The 17104-nt window shown below is 41.5% G+C and overlaps 1 protein-coding gene across 6 annotated transcripts in view; it reads left to right on the forward strand.

Moving 5' to 3' along the window:
- The window catches only part of KIF21A (kinesin family member 21A), a 235803-nt gene that overhangs the window by 158445 nt on the left and 60254 nt on the right, over nt 1-17104 (forward strand). For 4 of the 6 annotated variants that reach the window (XM_040343616.1, XM_040343619.1, XM_040343622.1 and 1 more), the window contains 2 exons: nt 7900-7920; nt 11037-11097. In XM_040343616.1, the coding sequence (XP_040199550.1) occupies nt 7900-7920; nt 11037-11097 (82 nt within the window). The remainder of the gene's footprint in view (nt 1-7899; nt 7921-11036; nt 11098-17104) is intronic. The other 2 variants (XM_040343617.1, XM_040343621.1) reach the window with 1 other exon arrangement.

Consider the following 17104-nt stretch of genomic DNA (forward strand, 5'->3'; position numbering starts at 1 on the left):
TTCTCCACTGTTATTCCTGATATACACATGCTTTCTTACACTAAACTGAAGTTGAATGCTGCATTAATATCATAATTTAATAGTATAACATTGTATATTTATCACAAAAGTGCACTTATCCTTCAGAGATCACATGAAAGGAGCATCCCTTCTAAAATAGCTCTTTATACATTTAAACTAAATAATCCTGAATTCCGCAGTATGATTTTTCCATCAAAATTTGTTTTCATGTTTTTCATAAAGCAACCCATTGCTTCTTAAGGGTCCATGCACATTGGGCTTAAAAAAAGCCAGTTATTTGGGCAGAAAAAAAACGCTGATATAGAACATTTTTGTACAAGCGTTTAGGAGCATTTAGCGTTTTTTTTTTTTTTTTTCTGCCTAAAACTCTGTTTAAAAACTCTAATCAAACGGGTTGTTTTCTGCCTGTAAATCCTGAGCCTAAATTGTGCCCCTAAACATGCAAATGTGCATGGACCCATAGGAGAACATTGCGCTTCCTGGGGGGGGGGGGGGAAGCTAAAACTTTAGAAGCTCATTTCTATGGAGCAGTATTTTAATTCTTCCTCATGCACTTCCAACAACCATGTTATCTGCAATTTAGGCATTGACATTGTTTCATAAGCATGGCATTCACAAGCGGAGACCAGGCTTTCACATGATAACGTGCACATGTGACACCCCTCTCAAAGCTCTGTGCAGAGATGTGGTGGGTAAGGCAGGTGGATTAGATCACGTGCCAAGTTAAAAGATCAGAAAGGACAAACCCCCCAAAATTATTCCAATATATTAATGGTAAAAAAGATCAGGTCTGATCATGTAGGCCCTTTATGAAATCTAGATGGTTGACTGGAGACAGAAAAGGCAAATTTATTAAATGCCTTCTTTAGCTCTGTGTATACAAAGGAGCAAGGGGAAGCTCATGTCTATAATGGGGGTGGTAGTGACACAGCCCCAAATGATCCACAATGGCTCAAAATTAATATGGACCAGAAATAGTTAGACAGAATGAAGGTGAATTAAGCAACTGGACCAGATGGAGTCTAAAAGAATTGAGCTCTGTCATTTCCAAGCCAATGTTTCAAATTTTTAGGGACTTTTTAATGAATTGAATAATACCACTGGATTGGCGTAAGGCCAATGTGATGCCTATATTTAAAAAGGGATTAAAGTCTTTGCCAAGTAACTATCGTCCTGTTTAACTTCTATAGTTAAGAAGTTACTGGAGAGTTTAATAAACTCCCATAGAAGAGTTCTTGCTAGAAAAAGTAACAGACAGCCCGAATTCATGAAAGTCAGACATTGTCAGGCAAATCAGATTTATTTTAATGAGGAGGTGAGTAAAACCTTAGACAAAGGAGTGGCTGTGGATGTGGTATACTTGGATTTTGCAAAAGCGGTTGACACAGTTCCCCACACAAGGCTAATGTGTGAGGTAAAGTCTACAGGCGCAGAAAAACCCATTTGTAAATAAATAGAAAACTGGCTAAAAGACCCTATTTAGTAGTGATTACAGCCAACCAGCTGCCGTGGTTATAAGGTGGCAGGTTGGCACGGCTGCGAAAGCTGACGCAGTTGTGCGTCGGACACTTGTAGAGCTGTGGAAGATGCGCACGCCGCGACAGACGGGGCATGTCGCCAGCGGCCTCGATGTCCGCCGCCCACCAGCAATCGCTCCACAGAGAGCCAGAACGGGGATCTGTCAATGTAAACAGACAGATCCCCATTCTGTTACATGGGAGGAGAGGGAGAACTGCTGTGATCAGAAACAGCGATCTCGATCTCTCCCCCCCCCCCTTTCCAGTCAGTCCCATACCCCCACAGTTAGGATCGGCTCTCAGGGAACACTTTTAACCCCTTGATCACCCCCTAGTGTTAACCTCTCCCCTGCCAGTGACATTTACACAGTAATCAGTGCATTTTTATAGCACTGATCGGTGTATAAATGTCAATGGTCCCAAAAAGTGTCTGATCGGTCTAGCGCAATGTCGCAGTCAAGCAAAAAATTTGCTGATCACTGCCATTACTAGTAAAAAGAAAAATTTATAAAAATGCCATAAATATATCCCCTATTTGGTAGACACTATAACTTTTGTGTAAACCAATTAAATTTACGCTTATTAATGGAATATGCAGTTCAGTTTTGGACACCAGATCACAAAAAAGATATTGGGGAACTGGAAAAAGTGCAGAGAAGAGCAGCCAAACTGATGAGAGGCATGGAGGAGCTCAGCTATAAATAAATTTTCTTGAAAAGAAGATTGGGGGGGCAAATATGATCAACCTGTATTAAAGCTGCACGATTCTGGCTATGAGAATCATGATTTTTTTTTTTCTTCGATTAAAGATCACAATTCTCTCACTATTCTCATGGCTTGACATCTTTCACATTATACAAAAAAAAATGTTTGACATTACTGTTTAGCTTTTTTTAGTTCATTAAAGTGTACTTTTCCCCCAAAAAATGCGTTTGTATTTGCGCAGCTGTCTGTGTGACATAAAATATTGCAACAACTGCCATTTTATTCTCTAGGATCTCTGCTAAAAAAAAATGATATGATGTTTGGGGGTTCTAAGTAATCTAGCAAAAAATACAGATTTTAATGTGTAAGCAACAAGTGTCTCAAAAAGGCCTGGTCTTTAAGTGGTTAAACTGACCTCATTTACGGACCAAAGTTCATTCCTTTGATCTAAAGAACTAAAAGATACTTTGTTTATAGTTATCTCCCAGCACTGACAATGTTGTGATAAACATGGCAGGCTGCCTGTTGTGTTTTTTTTTAGCTGCGATAACACTGATATATGAATGAAAAACTTATAAAGCGTGGCGCATGCGAACTGAATCGCTTCTGGGCGCTAGTTGTTCGTGTCTCATGACATCAAAAGAGCAGAGTTTTGATCTGTCTTCTGAAAGTCAGGTGGTTTTCCTCCAACCGAATGCTGGTTGGTAAAGCGTTCCATAGTCTAGGACCCTGAAAAGCAAACCTTCTTTCTCCTTTGGACTTGCATTTGGTTTTTGGTACCCTGACCAGATTTTGGTCGGTGGATCGCAGAACGTGATTCGAATTGTGAGGTTCTATCTTGTCGCAAAGATATTGCGGAGCCTTCCCATGGATGCACTTATGTGTCAGGCAGAGTGCTTTAAATGCAATTCTGTCTTTTACTGGCAGCCAGTGAAGGGTTCTCAACGAAGGTGAGATTGATTCCCATTTTTTTTTCCCAGTCAGCAGTCTGGCGGCCGTATTCTGAACGACTTGCAGACGGGAGATTTGGTACTTTGGGAGTCCGAGGTACAGGGCGTTAGCATAGTCCAGTCTGGAATTCACGATTGTTCCCACCACGACTGCTACGTCTTCTTTGGGGATAAATGGAATAAGTCTGCGTAGTAGGCGCAACAGATGGTGCGCTCCGCTGACTACTGACCCTATTTGTGCATCCATTGTCATGAAGGTGTCGAAGATGACCCCGAGACTTTTGACTTTGGAGCTAGGGGTGATGATTTGGCCCAGAATGGGCGGGGGTGTCCAGGTTGTTGCCAGTTGACTCTTTCGGCTGGCGTGAAACATAAGGAGTTCTGTTTTTGAACTGTTGAGTTTAAGATAACTCTTTGTCATCCAGTTTTCTATCAAAGAGAGACATTTCTCTAAACTGGGATGATGATCCTTTTTGTTGCAGATGCGAAAATACAGTTGCGTATCGTCTGCATAAGAGTGATAGAGTAGTTCTTGGCTACTGATAATATCAAAGAGAGGGCGAAGATAGATGTTGAAAAGCACCGGTGACAGGGGGGATCCTTGGGGGACTCCACATGACACTGTGCGCTTTTCCGACGTGAAAGAACCCAATTTAACTGTTTGTGATCGGTTTTCAAGAAAAGAAGAAAACCATGGTAAATCACCTTCTGCGACTTCTGCTACCTTGGCTAGTCGCATCTGTAACAGTTTGTGGTCTACCGTGTCAAAGGCTGCGCTTAGGTCCAGCAGAACCAGGAGACAAGATTCTCCTTCGTCTGCGGCCTCGAGGGCATCGTCCCATATTTTGAGTAAGGCCGTTTCTGTCCCGTGTCCGGGACGGAAGCCTGATTGTAATGGATCCAGTAGATTGTGGGTATCTAGATGCTGTTGCAGCTGTTGTACCACTACTTTCTCCATTATCTTGGAGAGAACATTTAGGCCTGTTATGGGACGGCGGTGAGTTGGGTCCTTGGGATCCAGGTTAGGTTTTTTCAAGATGGGCTGGATTGTGCCCTCTTTCAACAGGGATGGCACTGTGCCTTCCTTAAATGACTGGTTTATAAGCTGTGTGATGGGTGGTGCCAGGATGTCGGCACATTACTTCAGCAGTTTGGTGGGGATGATATCATTGGGCGATGTGCTGTTCCGCAAAGCACCAATGATATTTTTTGTGGTATCGATGGAGATCGGTTCCAGAGTGAACTTTGTTGATTGTAGAGCGTTTCTGTGGGTGTTTTGTGGTTGATTGACGGTGGGGTTGAGGGGGGTATTGTTTTGCAAGATGCTTTCCCGGATTCTTTCAATTTTGTTGATGAAGAAATCCGATAGTTCATTACAGAACTCTTGGGTGTCTAAGTTGGGGACTTCAAGACATCCTGGATTCATGGTCTGGGTGACCATCTTGAAGAGTTCGCGGGGGCGGTTTAGGGCGCTGTTAATCGCCATAGAAAAATGATGTTTCTTGGCTTTGAAGATTTCTTTATGATATCGTGTTGTTATTGCCTTGTAGATGATGAGGTTATCCTCTGCAGGGCTTCTTTTCCAGGCGGCTTCCGCCCTTCTGCGCTCTTGCTTCAGAAGGGACAGCTGGTTGTTGAACCAGCCAGACTTTCTTTTTCGGATGCAGGCTTTGCGTTTCGGTGCTACTAAATCGGCTGACTGTAGCAGGGCTGCGTTTATGGCATCCAGTGTATCTGCGGCTGTTTGATGTGGATGGATTGTTTTGATTCTGTTTCCCAAGGTAGATTTAAAGAGTTCCGAATGGAGCTTCTTCTGAGATCTAGCCCAGTGTATTGTCACCGGCTTGGGTGCTTTTATCACTGGGGGAATTTTGGAGATTATGAAATTGATTGCATGGTGATCTGTCCATGGCAATGGTTCATTTTCTAAAATGCTTATTTTCAGATTTTGTCTGAAAATTAGGTCGAGTGTGTGACCTGAAGCATGTGTTGGCCCGCATATAAGTTGCTGTAGCCCTAATCCCTCCAGGTGATCGATGCAGGCGTCCGCAATGGGATCCTGTGCGGAGTTGGCCCACAGATTAAAGTCCCCGAGCAGCAAAAGATGTTTGCTGTTAAGGGTATAAGTGGATATGAACTCCGTTAAAGATGGCAAAAACTGCGATTTTGGCCCAGGTGGCCTATAGCAGAGGAGAATGTGAACAGTCTCCTGGGGGGAAGTTTGAAGTTGAAGAGTAAGGGTTTCCATGAATGGAAGAGGATTTTGAAGGGCTGGCTTAGTGATTGTAATGTGATTCTTGTGGATCACCGCCAGGCCTCCTCCTCTTTGCCCTATTCTGTTTTCTGTTATAATGCGATAGTTTTCTGGCACCAATTCTCCGAGAATGGTGTTGCAGTCGTCTGAGAGCCAGCTTTCTGTAATAAAGAGGCAGTCTAGATCGTTTTGTAGTAAGAAATCGTGGATTTCTAATCAGTGTTTTACTGCCGATCTTGTGTTGATCAAAGCACATGATATGTGCATGAGCTGGGTTAAATAGTTTACATTTTTGATGGTCGATCGTCGATCGAATCTCAAAAGTTGCTCTATTTTTAAGGCCTTTTTGGTGACGGCTGGTAATGCTGTTGCGAATTGTCTCAGACCCCGAATAGAGTCCGCAGAGTATCGCAGATTAGCCATTGTCGCCAGTCACATTGTCGTCAGTCTTTCCTAATTGCGGCGGCCGCGAATGAGGCCTGGTCTGGCGCGGATGCGGGAAGAGCCGCGAGACGCCGGACGTGATGGGTGGAAGACTGTCCAAGTGAGCCGTCACTCGTTGAGTCTTCTCTCCCCAATTGGTCCAGAGGAAGGCGAAAAACCCCAGGCGTGCTGTGCCAATCTGCAGCGATCGGGGGGAAAAAGTTCCTTCCTGACCCCTTAACGGTGATCGGTGCAACCCTGGATCAATTGGCTAGGGGGGTGTGGGGGAGGGGGGGTCTTAGTCCTGTTTTTTTTGTGCTGTGTCTGCAGCAGCCGAGAGCTGGGAGAACCCTGCCTGGCTGCACTATCCCTGGGGAGAGCCGACTCGTTTGAGAGCGTCCTGCTCTCACTATCCCTGGGGTGAGCAGACTAAGATGAGAGCGTCTGCTGCACCGCTGAATCTATATAGCAAGAGTTCCAACTTTATTAGCTGCAAGCTTGTTCTGGATCAGTGATTGAAAAAAATAAAAATAATGAAGACTCCTGTCTTACCTCCTGTTTTAAACTCCTGGTTTTTAACTCCGGCACTTTTGATCAAAGAATGCACTTCTGATCAGAGAGTCCACATGTGAAGCCACCATCATTGGGAGCCAGCTCCTCTGGGAGCTTGTACAGCCACTTTATACTCACCTGTGAAGACCTGTGAACAAACACACACCTGTGAACAATTAAACCCTCCCCCTAATTAGCAGAAAGGAAAAAGAAAAAAAGCTGTTTAAAAAGTGTCAGAGAAAAAGAGGGGAAAAAAAATCTGCAAGCAGAAGCAGATAATAGCCAACTCCTGGTTTTTAACTCTGGCACTTTTGATCAAAGAATGCACTTCTGATCAGAGAGTCCACATGTGAAGCCACCATCATTGGGAGCCAGCTCACATTACTCATGTGTGATAAATATAGAATATGCTGGAAATCTCTGGACCTGCAAACTATAAAGATCCATGTCTTAAAGTGATTGTAAACAATCACCTTGTAAAACAACCCGTTCAGTTTAAAAGGGAAAACATTTTTGTATAGATTTAAAAATACATTATAAATACACCTCCACCTTTTTTTTTTTTTTTTTTAAAGTGTTCATCTTCCCTTTGTTCTCAGCTGCATAAGAGCTGGGGGAGGAGAAGCAGCAGCACACTGAGCTTCCTGGTGAATAGCTGTGCAGCGGGTGCGTGTCAGGACAAGTCTGATCATTGTATGCGCGCACACGGAGTTCCCAACATAGCTAGAGAACTGACCACGGTATGTTCTCCTGCTTGGGGTGATCAGTTTTTAATTGGAGGGACTGGCAAGAATACCACTGATTTCACATAAAGAAGAACAGGATACTTTCTCATACAAGTACATGATACAGCAGGCACATATCAGGAATATGAAGTGTTGGGGTAACAAACACTTTAATATAATCTGGTGATTGAAGCGTTCACTTATTTTTTTTTTTTTTTTTTAAGGCCTCATGCACACAGGGGAGGAAAAAGCAGCTTAAAAATGTGCCTAAAGCCGCACTTTGCAAATGCATTTAGGCGTGTTTAGGCGCGTCAAGTGTTTGGGCATTCCACAAGGCCTAAATACAGCTATCTGCCCACAGTCCAACACTAATCTGTGCTATTTATACCATGACATTGATATACTGTGTTGCAGCATAGCTCATTGTATAAAACGGAACAGAGCATTGATGGAACAGACACAAAGGGAGAGTGCAAGGAAAAATGTATACACACTTTCTGATGCTTTACATTTTTAGTGACGTTTAAACATCTTTTTTTATCTTTCCACAAACATATGTACTGTATGTGTAAATAAGCCCGAAATGTAGTTTTATTTACTATTGCTTACACCCCAATGGTTTGAGCTGCTTTACTCCTTTCATGTAATTTCCAGTCAAATTTCTTGATAGCAATGGAGATTGTTTCCCTTGGCAGTTGGCTCTGTTTTGATTTTGGTGTTGGTTTTTGTTTCCTTGCTTTTAACTTACACAGACCTAGATAGCATTCAGATGGGTAAGTATGTTTTAAGCACTTTCTTTGTTGTGCAAATGCATGACTGACTAATTATCTATAAGCACTAACCAGAAGACCACGCAGACCTTCTGAGAATATGCTTACTTTGCATGTCCTCCTTTGAGAACATCTCCACATCAACACAGCCCCAACCTCATCCCTGCTTATACATTAAACAAGATATTAACAGCGGAATGCTGATAATATTGCATCTGTAAGACTTGACACACCATTAACTTTCCAGCCTTAGAGTATTCAGCACCGTAACATTAAAAGTTGTCGGATCACCCATTCCATTATTAATCCCTCCAGCTTACTTAAATGCCACATCAAACATCTTAACAGCTGTAATACTCACATAATGTATCAATGTTTACTCTGAGCAATGCTCTCAGTATGTAGTAGTTGCAACCAATTGGTTTTAATTTTTGGGTGAGAGGGACAAAGCCCCTCACATTTCTTTTTTAAGGTAAGCATAATTTTTAAAAACTGTGATTTTATATGTTTCTCTTTTTATGGCATAAGTATTGGACAGACTTTATACTTCTTAACTGTAGTTGGTCACAGAGATCCTATATCTATGCACATTTTTTTTCAGCATTTTTTTGTACAGTTCCCTTTTTGGTCAGTTTTTTTAGTTTTTATTATACAAGATTTATATAGCAGGAACTGTTTAAGCGGCACTTTACAAAATTAGGCGAGAGTACAGTTGCAATAAAATTCAGGACAAGATGATTAGGGGTGCACTGCTAATGAGATCTTGCAATCTAAAGGGATAAGATGCAGAAGGTAGCTGTGTGGTGATGAGTTGATCCAGAAAGTAAAATTCAGTTGCTAGCAAGGGGCTAGGATAGGCTTACTTGAAGGGATGAATTTCAGGGATCGCTTAAAGGCAGAGTTGGAGATGGTTGTACAGGTTGGAGTAGGGAGTTCCAGAGGATGGGAGAGGCTGTGTAGAAGTCCTATACCAGCGCATGGGAGTAGGTGGTGAGGGAGCTGCAGCACAGGAGTTCTTGGGAGGAGTGAAGTGGACAGTTTGGTTTATTTTTTCAGATGAGATTAGTGATGTACCTGGGGGCAGAGATGTTACTGGCTTTGTAAGCTACTATTAATATTTTGAACTTTATTTCTTGGGTCATCGGATGCCATTGGAGGGATAGGCAGAGAGGGTGATAGTCACTGAGCAGCTGGTAAGGTGGGGAGGGGTCTGGCAGCAGAACTCATGATAGACGCAAGGGGGATAGCCTATGTAGAGGGAGACTAATGAGGAGGGAGTTGCAGTAGTCCAAGCGAGTGATAAGTGAATTAGTAGCTTAATGGTGTAGTTGGTTAAGAATTTAAAATATTTAGGAAATGTTAAGGAAATGGAGGCAGCAACATTTGGATAGTGATCCGATGTGAGGATGAGTGCAGAGTTCCAAGATTACACCTAGCACCCTGGCTTCCCCATGCTATCCCTTGATGAAAATGTCTGGGGAGTGGGCACAGGTGAAATACCGTACATATTATGTTTGAGTTTTAGGAAGTTGTTTGACATCCATACTGTCAGTTTGTAAATTAGCGATCCACAAGCAGACTGAGGGGAGGATCAGCTGAGGAGTAATAGTAAAGATTTGGCTTTTGTCAACAGTGATATAGTATGGACAGCCATGTCGGGTTATTAGCTGAGCAAGGAAAGAAGTGCAGCTCGAGAATGGAAAGGGGTGGTGGTGGTGGGATTAGGCATTCTAGGAAATTTGAGGTATAAGAGAAAGGAGACAAGTGTTGGGTTGTTTAGACTAGTGGGGTCCAATTGAGTAGTTGTGTGGGTGTCGGAGATGTTTAGCAACCTCCCCAGTAATGACGGGGTCAAAAGAAGCATGTTTGTCATGGTATTGATGGTATGTTAATTAGTGGAGATAACTGAACAGTGGCAATTCATCACGAATTGCATCTGTCTTTTTTTTTTTTTTTTTTATGACTGACAATGTCCTGGGCAGTGAATAAGTTGGTGGGCAGCAGCAGTGGGAGGATGAAGTAGAACGTTTAAAGGTAGAAAAAAGTTGATGTGGACTGAATAAGGGAGTGAAATAAAAATTATAAAACAGGTCTGTTTGGCAGCAATGAAGGGAGGAATTAGACTTTAAAAAAAGCTGCTTTATACAGGAAAAGACTTTCAGGGATGTAGTTTTACACCACAATCGCTTAAGAGCACAGCTATATCATTTGACACTCTTGGAGTCATCTGTTTTCTTGGGTTAAAGTGGTTGGGGGGCCTAATTCTGCGTTTAGGGGGAGCAGGTGTGTCCAGCAAGGATAGGATTGAGCTGTTGTAGACAGAAGTGTCTTAGAGGCTGTGTCCGTAGCAGAGTAGAGAAAAGACGGGTTGAAGTGGAGGAAGCATCTACGGGTAACTCTTGGCTGCTTGAAGGGATAGGAGGTTGAAGACAGAGAGAGTGTGAAACTGACAAGATTGTGGGAAGAAAAGGGGTGTTGGAGAAACGTTTCAGGGAGTACAAAGGAAGGAGAAAAAGTACAGTACGTTACCTTCGGAGCGAGTAGGAGTGTGTATTCTGTTAGGTCAAAAGATGAGGTTAAATTGAGAAACCAAGAGGTAGCTGGTGTGTAGTATCATTACCTGGATGTTAAATTCACCATAAACATGGCCACTTTTACTAAAGCCATACTTGAAAGTGTATATTTCTAAAGTAAATCTATTTCACCACAATTTAAATTGCAAAAGTGTCCACCCCAGAGATCAGAAAATAAACATCTCATCTATGTCACTTTGACAATGTTAGCTGATCGGTATTAAGTCATCTTTAAAGTTACTGAAAGATGATTCAAACAATTTTTATATAAAATATTCAGTTTTACAGAAGTCTTGATATGCCTATATTTTAGGATGGCGCATTTGTCGGCGTTTGGCCATAATTTTTCTCATTATTGTTGTGTTAGTGTTTTTTGTTACTTTTAACTTGTAGGAAGATTATCTGCTGCATCGCAGTATGTAAAAATATAAATTGTTCTATCGCAGCTTATTAATTAAACATGAAGAATATTTTCCTTTTTTTTTTTTGTATGTATTTATAAAGTTATTTTTATTTTATTGTCATAAATGTTATTGTCTATTTCAGAAAATCCAGACTATAGCAGTGATGAGGAAGGATCATTACAAAGCCCTGGAACAGAAGGCAGGTATGTTTATGAAACAAAGAACCCTAAGGTTGGCGCTGCGCTGAATTGATTGAGTGATTAAAAAGGTATAGAATAAAAATTAATAATTATGATAATAGTGAGCTGCTAGCATTAAATTGTGTACAACAATCTTACAAACATAAAAAACAAAAAGAGAATGCAGCGCTAATGAGTGACAAATCAACACTATAAGTGAATAATTAGTGATATTAACAAAAAAGAACCAATGATTAAAACGATCATTCCAAGGAATAAATAATTTAAAAAAAGTAAGAAGAGAAAAACCACCAGGCTGCAAATAGTCCAGAAATTAGTGAATGATCGCACTTAATTTTCTCTTAATTGTCCCACAAGTGAAAATGTGAAGAAACTAAAAAAGGAAGGATTACACAGAAAATCCATATAAAAAAAGATCCATAAAGGCTTCCAAGATGGTGAAGATAGGGTGATGAGAGATGAAATTCCACACTGCACCCGTGCTTGTAAAATGCCTGCTTACCGAAATTAAAGACTGTATCTCACCAGTCTCATAAAGCCTATGGGAATTGAGGTATCCCACAACCCATCCACCTGGATGATCAGAGGGCTCAGCATAGGATCCGAACGGAACCGTGGATAATAAAAGAGAGAGGGATTCTCATAGCGTATAACGTTTAAAATCAATGAGTATTTAATAAAAGTTGCACTTACAATTAAGTAGTGAATAACAGACAGTAATGGAAACAGTCACAGGAAGGATTCCTTCTCCGATGCTTCAATGCTACGATGCTCCTCGCTACCAGGACTCACACACCGCCGGCGTTCAGGACGGAAACGCGATGACGTCACAGCAACCCGACGATCGTTTCGTCTCAATAGGACATCTACGGGGGTTTGGCCGGATGACGACGTCAGCGCGCGCAGTGTATAAATAGCAGAGGACTCCATCTTTGAGATGGGAAAGACGTGCAGGGGCCCTCGTATTCAACTAAGGGCAGCATAATATAATTGGTAGCGGGAGAGAGAGATAAATTCCGATCATTGCATGAAGCTAATCGATCGACATAATAAACATAAATTCTTATAGCATATAAGAAACGGAACGCAGGAGTGTGTTGTCAACCAGTAGGATAGCATCAGGTAGCGACAACTTAGTGTGATCGGAGAAGATCAATGTTGTGTCATAAATTAATACAGTGTAAACAGTTAATATGCATTCTAGTTTTCAAATTAAATATGCTTAAATTACAATGTAAATTAAATTAAAAATTATGTGGTTAATACAACAGTATGAAAAGCAATGTGTCTCTGAATAGAAGCACTAACAGCGCTAAGGTGACTAATTAAACCTGTAATTAACCTTCTGCTAAATTAGTCTCACTGAGTGAGGATGAATGCAATGTGTATGACCACAAAATGAAATAGGTTTAAAATATAAAATCATGTGAACCAAAAGGAATAAAAATGCATAAAGTCCATTCACAGAAAAAACTGTATAAAGTCTCTTAAACCGATGTATTTCATAAAATCCTTGAAACTTCCAATTGTAAAATAATCTTCATACCGGGTCTCCCTTAGGAGTTCTACTCACCAGATGCCTATGGTGTGTTCAGCATTAAGAACTCCTTGCTCATACTGGGATTCCTTTCAATGGATTGCCTTAAAAGTCTCCTCAATCTTCCAAAAATATCTCCTTCCTCCTGTTGTCACCGTATCTCAGTAGGTTTGGTATAGGTCATAAATGAGGGAGTGTTTCATGTAAGGCAAGTGAAAAGACATATAGTGTAATACTGTTTTTTTATTGAGAACCATGCCCCATAAAAATATATATATGCTTACAAATGTTGAAGATAAAATACAGCACATCAAACGTAGTGAACTGCAGCTCTCGTCCGCTCTAGGTGCACAGTCAGCTCAGCTCCAGCTGACAGGCTCCCAGTTCAGTGTGAACGCTGTGTGTAGTGGAAGAAGCACGTCGTGTAGCCACGCCCTGACGCGTTTCGTGATTGGCTCACGTCTTCAGAGGGCGCCCTCTGAAGACGTGAGCCAATCACGAAACGCGTCAGGGCGTGGCTACACAACGTGCTTCTTCCACTACACACAGCGTTCACACTGAACTGGGAGCCTGTCAGCTGGAGCTGAGCTGACTGTGCACCTAGAGCGGACGAGAGCTGCAGTTCACTACGTTTGATGTGCTGTATTTTATCTTCAACATTTGTAAGCATATATATATTTTTATGGGGCATGGTTCTCAATAAAAAAACAGTATTACACTATATGTCTTTTCACTTGCCTTACATGAAACACTCCCTCATTTATGACCTATACCAAACCTACTGAGATACGGTGACAACAGGAGGAAGGAGATATTTTTGGAAGATTGAGGAGACTTTTAAGGCAATCCATTGAAAGGAATCCCAGTATGAGCAAGGAGTTCTTAATGCTGAACACACCATAGGCATCTGGTGAGTAGAACTCCTAAGGGAGACCCGGTATGAAGATTATTTTACAATTGGAAGTTTCAAGGATTTTATGAAATACATCGGTTTAAGAGACTTTATACAGTTTTTTCTGTGAATGGACTTTATGCATTTTTATTCCTTTTGGTTCACATGATTTTATATTTTAAACCTATTTCATTTTGTGGTCATACACATTGCATTCATCCTCACTCAGTGAGACTAATTTAGCAGAAGGTTAATTACAGGTTTAATTAGTCACCTTAGCGCTGTTAGTGCTTCTATTCAGAGACACATTGCTTTTCATACTGTTGTATTAACCACATAATTTTTAATTTAATTTACATTGTAATTTAAGCATATTTAATTTGAAAACTAGAATGCATATTAACTGTTTACATTGTATTAATTTATGACACAACATTGATCTTCTCCGATCACACTAAGTTGTCGCTACCTGATGCTATCCTACTGGTTGACAACACACTCCTGCGTTCCGTTTCTTATATGCTATAAGAATTTATGTTTATTATGTCGATCGATTAGCTTCATGCAATGATCGGAATTTATCTCTCTCTCCCGCTACCAATTATATTATGCTGCCCTTAGTTGAATACGAGGGCCCCTGCACGTCTTTCCCATCTCAAAGATGGAGTCCTCTGCTATTTATACACTGCGCGCGCTGACGTCGTCATCCGGCCAAACCCCCGTAGATGTCCTATTGAGACGAAACGATCGTCGGGTTGCTGTGACGTCATCGCGTTTCCGTCCTGAACGCCGGCGGTGTGTGAGTCCTGGTAGCGAGGAGCATCGTAGCATTGAAGCATCGGAGAAGGAATCCTTCCTGTGACTGTTTCCATTACTGTCTGTTATTCACTACTTAATTGTAAGTGCAACTTTTATTAAATACTCATTGATTTTAAACGTTATACGCTATGAGAATCCCTCTCTCTTTTATTATCCACGGTTCCGTTCGGATCCTATGCTGAGCCCTCTGATCATCCAGGTGGATGGGTTGTGGGATACCTCAATTCCCATAGGCTTTATGAGACTGGTGAGATACAGTCTTTAATTTCGGTAAGCAGGCATTTTACAAGCACGGGTGCAGTGTGGAATTTCATCTCTCATCACCCTATCTTCACCATCTTGGAAGCCTTTATGGATCTTTTTTTATATGGATTTTCTGTGTAATCCTTCCTTTTTTAGTTTCTTCACATTTTCACTTGTGGGACAATTAAGAGAAAATTAAGTGCGATCATTCACTAATTTCTGGACTATTTGCAGCCTGGTGGTTTTTCTCTTCTTACTTTTTTTAAATTATTTATTCCTTGGAATGATCGTTTTAATCATTGGTTCTTTTTTGTTAATATCACTAATTATTCACTTATAGTGTTGATTTGTCACTCATTAGCGCTGCATTCTCTTTTTGTTTTTTAGGTATGTTTATGAGACACAATACATGTAACTTAAATATATTAAAGGTAAGCTGCAGCCAAAATTTAAAGAAGTATTGGATAGGCTAAACAAATATTACCGTCTTGAATCGCACGTTATTTCTTTCCTCCATCCTTTTGTTTTTCCAGCAGTGGCACTTTTATCTGTCATGAAGATCCCAGTAACGATCCGTTTGCTGTTTGAATTTTTAGAGGGGGAGTAGTTGCAACTTCAGCAATCCACTCCCTCTTTCTGTCACTCTGACACTGGGAGATGTGGCCATGCTTACTGAACGGTCACACACCGAAGCCACAAACAAGTTCAGGCACAGCTGTATTTTTTCAACTTTTATGCAGAATACTAAAGTAGCATAGACCTAACTGGACCCCTATTGCACAGAGGAGAAAAAAGGGGGAGCATCCCCACATTATTGCAGACTGTAGCCCCTCCCACAGGTAATTGGCTGCATTTTAAGAAGACTGGAATTTTTTTTACTAGCATCTCACAAGCAATAATAGTAAGCCAAAAAACAAAAAGTAAACCCAAACTTCTCTTTTACAATAAAGGGAAGTGGTATTCAACCTCAGCGTTTTTTTTTTAAAAGCGTGAGTTCACCCTAAAAAACATTTTTAAGATTAGATTCATGCTCATTTTCTCAAGGGGAATCCGGTAGTTTTTTTAAAAACGAAGCAGTACTTACCGTTTTAGAGAGCGATCCTCCGGGTATGGTCTTCGGGACTGGGCATTCCTTCTTGATTGACAGGCTTCCGACAGTCTCGCGTCCCGAGTAGCTGAAAGAAGCCGAATGTCGGTGCGGCTCTATACGTCGCCTGCGCACCAACGTTCGGCTACTTTCGGAAAATCGTGACGCGATAGATGCGACCGTCGGAAGACTGCCAATCAAGAAGGAATGCCCAGTCCCGCAGCCCATACCCGGAAGCGGCGGAGAAGATGTATCTCTAAAACGGTAAGTACGGCTTTGATTTAAAAAAAAACTACCCGATTCCCCTTGACAAAATGAGCATGAATCTAATCTTAAAAATTGTCATTTCCGGGTGAACCTCCACTTTAAGCTCAACACACCAGCTTTTGCATTTTACAACTTTCAATGTTGCTGGCTCCTGCTCTCTGTGTTGCTTCCCTGAACATCCGGGTAACTTTTACAGGAAAGAGTTAACAGTGGACAGTGCCATCTCAGTCAGTCTGTTGGCTTGGGGAAGGGAGGAGAGAGAAGGAAATAGGAGCAGGGGAGTGCCTTGCCATTCTAAGCTACAGAGCTGTGTGTTCCTGCACACAGTTTTGGGGAAAAACAACTCTAGTTCCTTAATGCAAGGGTGGCTCCATAGTACACTGCAGGAGAAAGGAGTCGCCCTGAAACAGGAAACGGGGGGCCATGTTCATGGCACACAAAAACAAGAACAAAGATATGATAAAATGATAAAAGAAAAAAATGCAAAGTAAGTGAATAAATCGGCTGCTGAAAGTGCTTAAAAACTAAGGGTTTATTATATCATTTACGACATGCAAAAAGTGTGCAGCCTACCTCCTTAGTACTTTCATTTGCCATCCAGGCATTGCTCTACTGCACAAGTCAAAAACCAAGCATGATTTTGTTCACCAGTAAGTCTCAAACCTGTATTGAATGTTTAAATTTATTTGAGAGGCAGTTGCAAAACCCATACTTAAAATGGAGTTCCACTCAAAAGTGGAACTTCCTCTTATCCATCGCCTCCCTCCTCCTGTGCCACATTGCGACATTGTAGTATCTGTTCTTATTGCAGGAGAAATCTCTTCTAATTGTTTTGATGCTCTAAATTACCCTAAAATGAACAAACCAAACAACATACAGTATTTTTGACAAGCGAGAAATGGCAGGGCATTGACATCACAATCCCCACTTCATCCAATCAGAGAATACTTTGTATTCATTGAGAAAATGCAAAGTGTTCCCTCAGTGACGAGTGTGCCAAGCTGGTGCTCCACACCTTTTGTCTACGTGTCTATGGGGGGGATGGGGGAGAAGGCAGGCAGCTTACATAGACCTCATTACATTATTCCCAATGCCATTTTGTCCCTAAGTCTCTCGTTCTCTGCTGGGCCATAGTCTGTGGGTAGGAGGCCAGCCCATAGCCCCC

This window comes from Rana temporaria, chromosome 3 (genome assembly GCF_905171775.1).
Source record: "Rana temporaria chromosome 3, aRanTem1.1, whole genome shotgun sequence".
Lineage (NCBI taxonomy): Eukaryota > Metazoa > Chordata > Amphibia > Anura > Ranidae > Rana > Rana temporaria.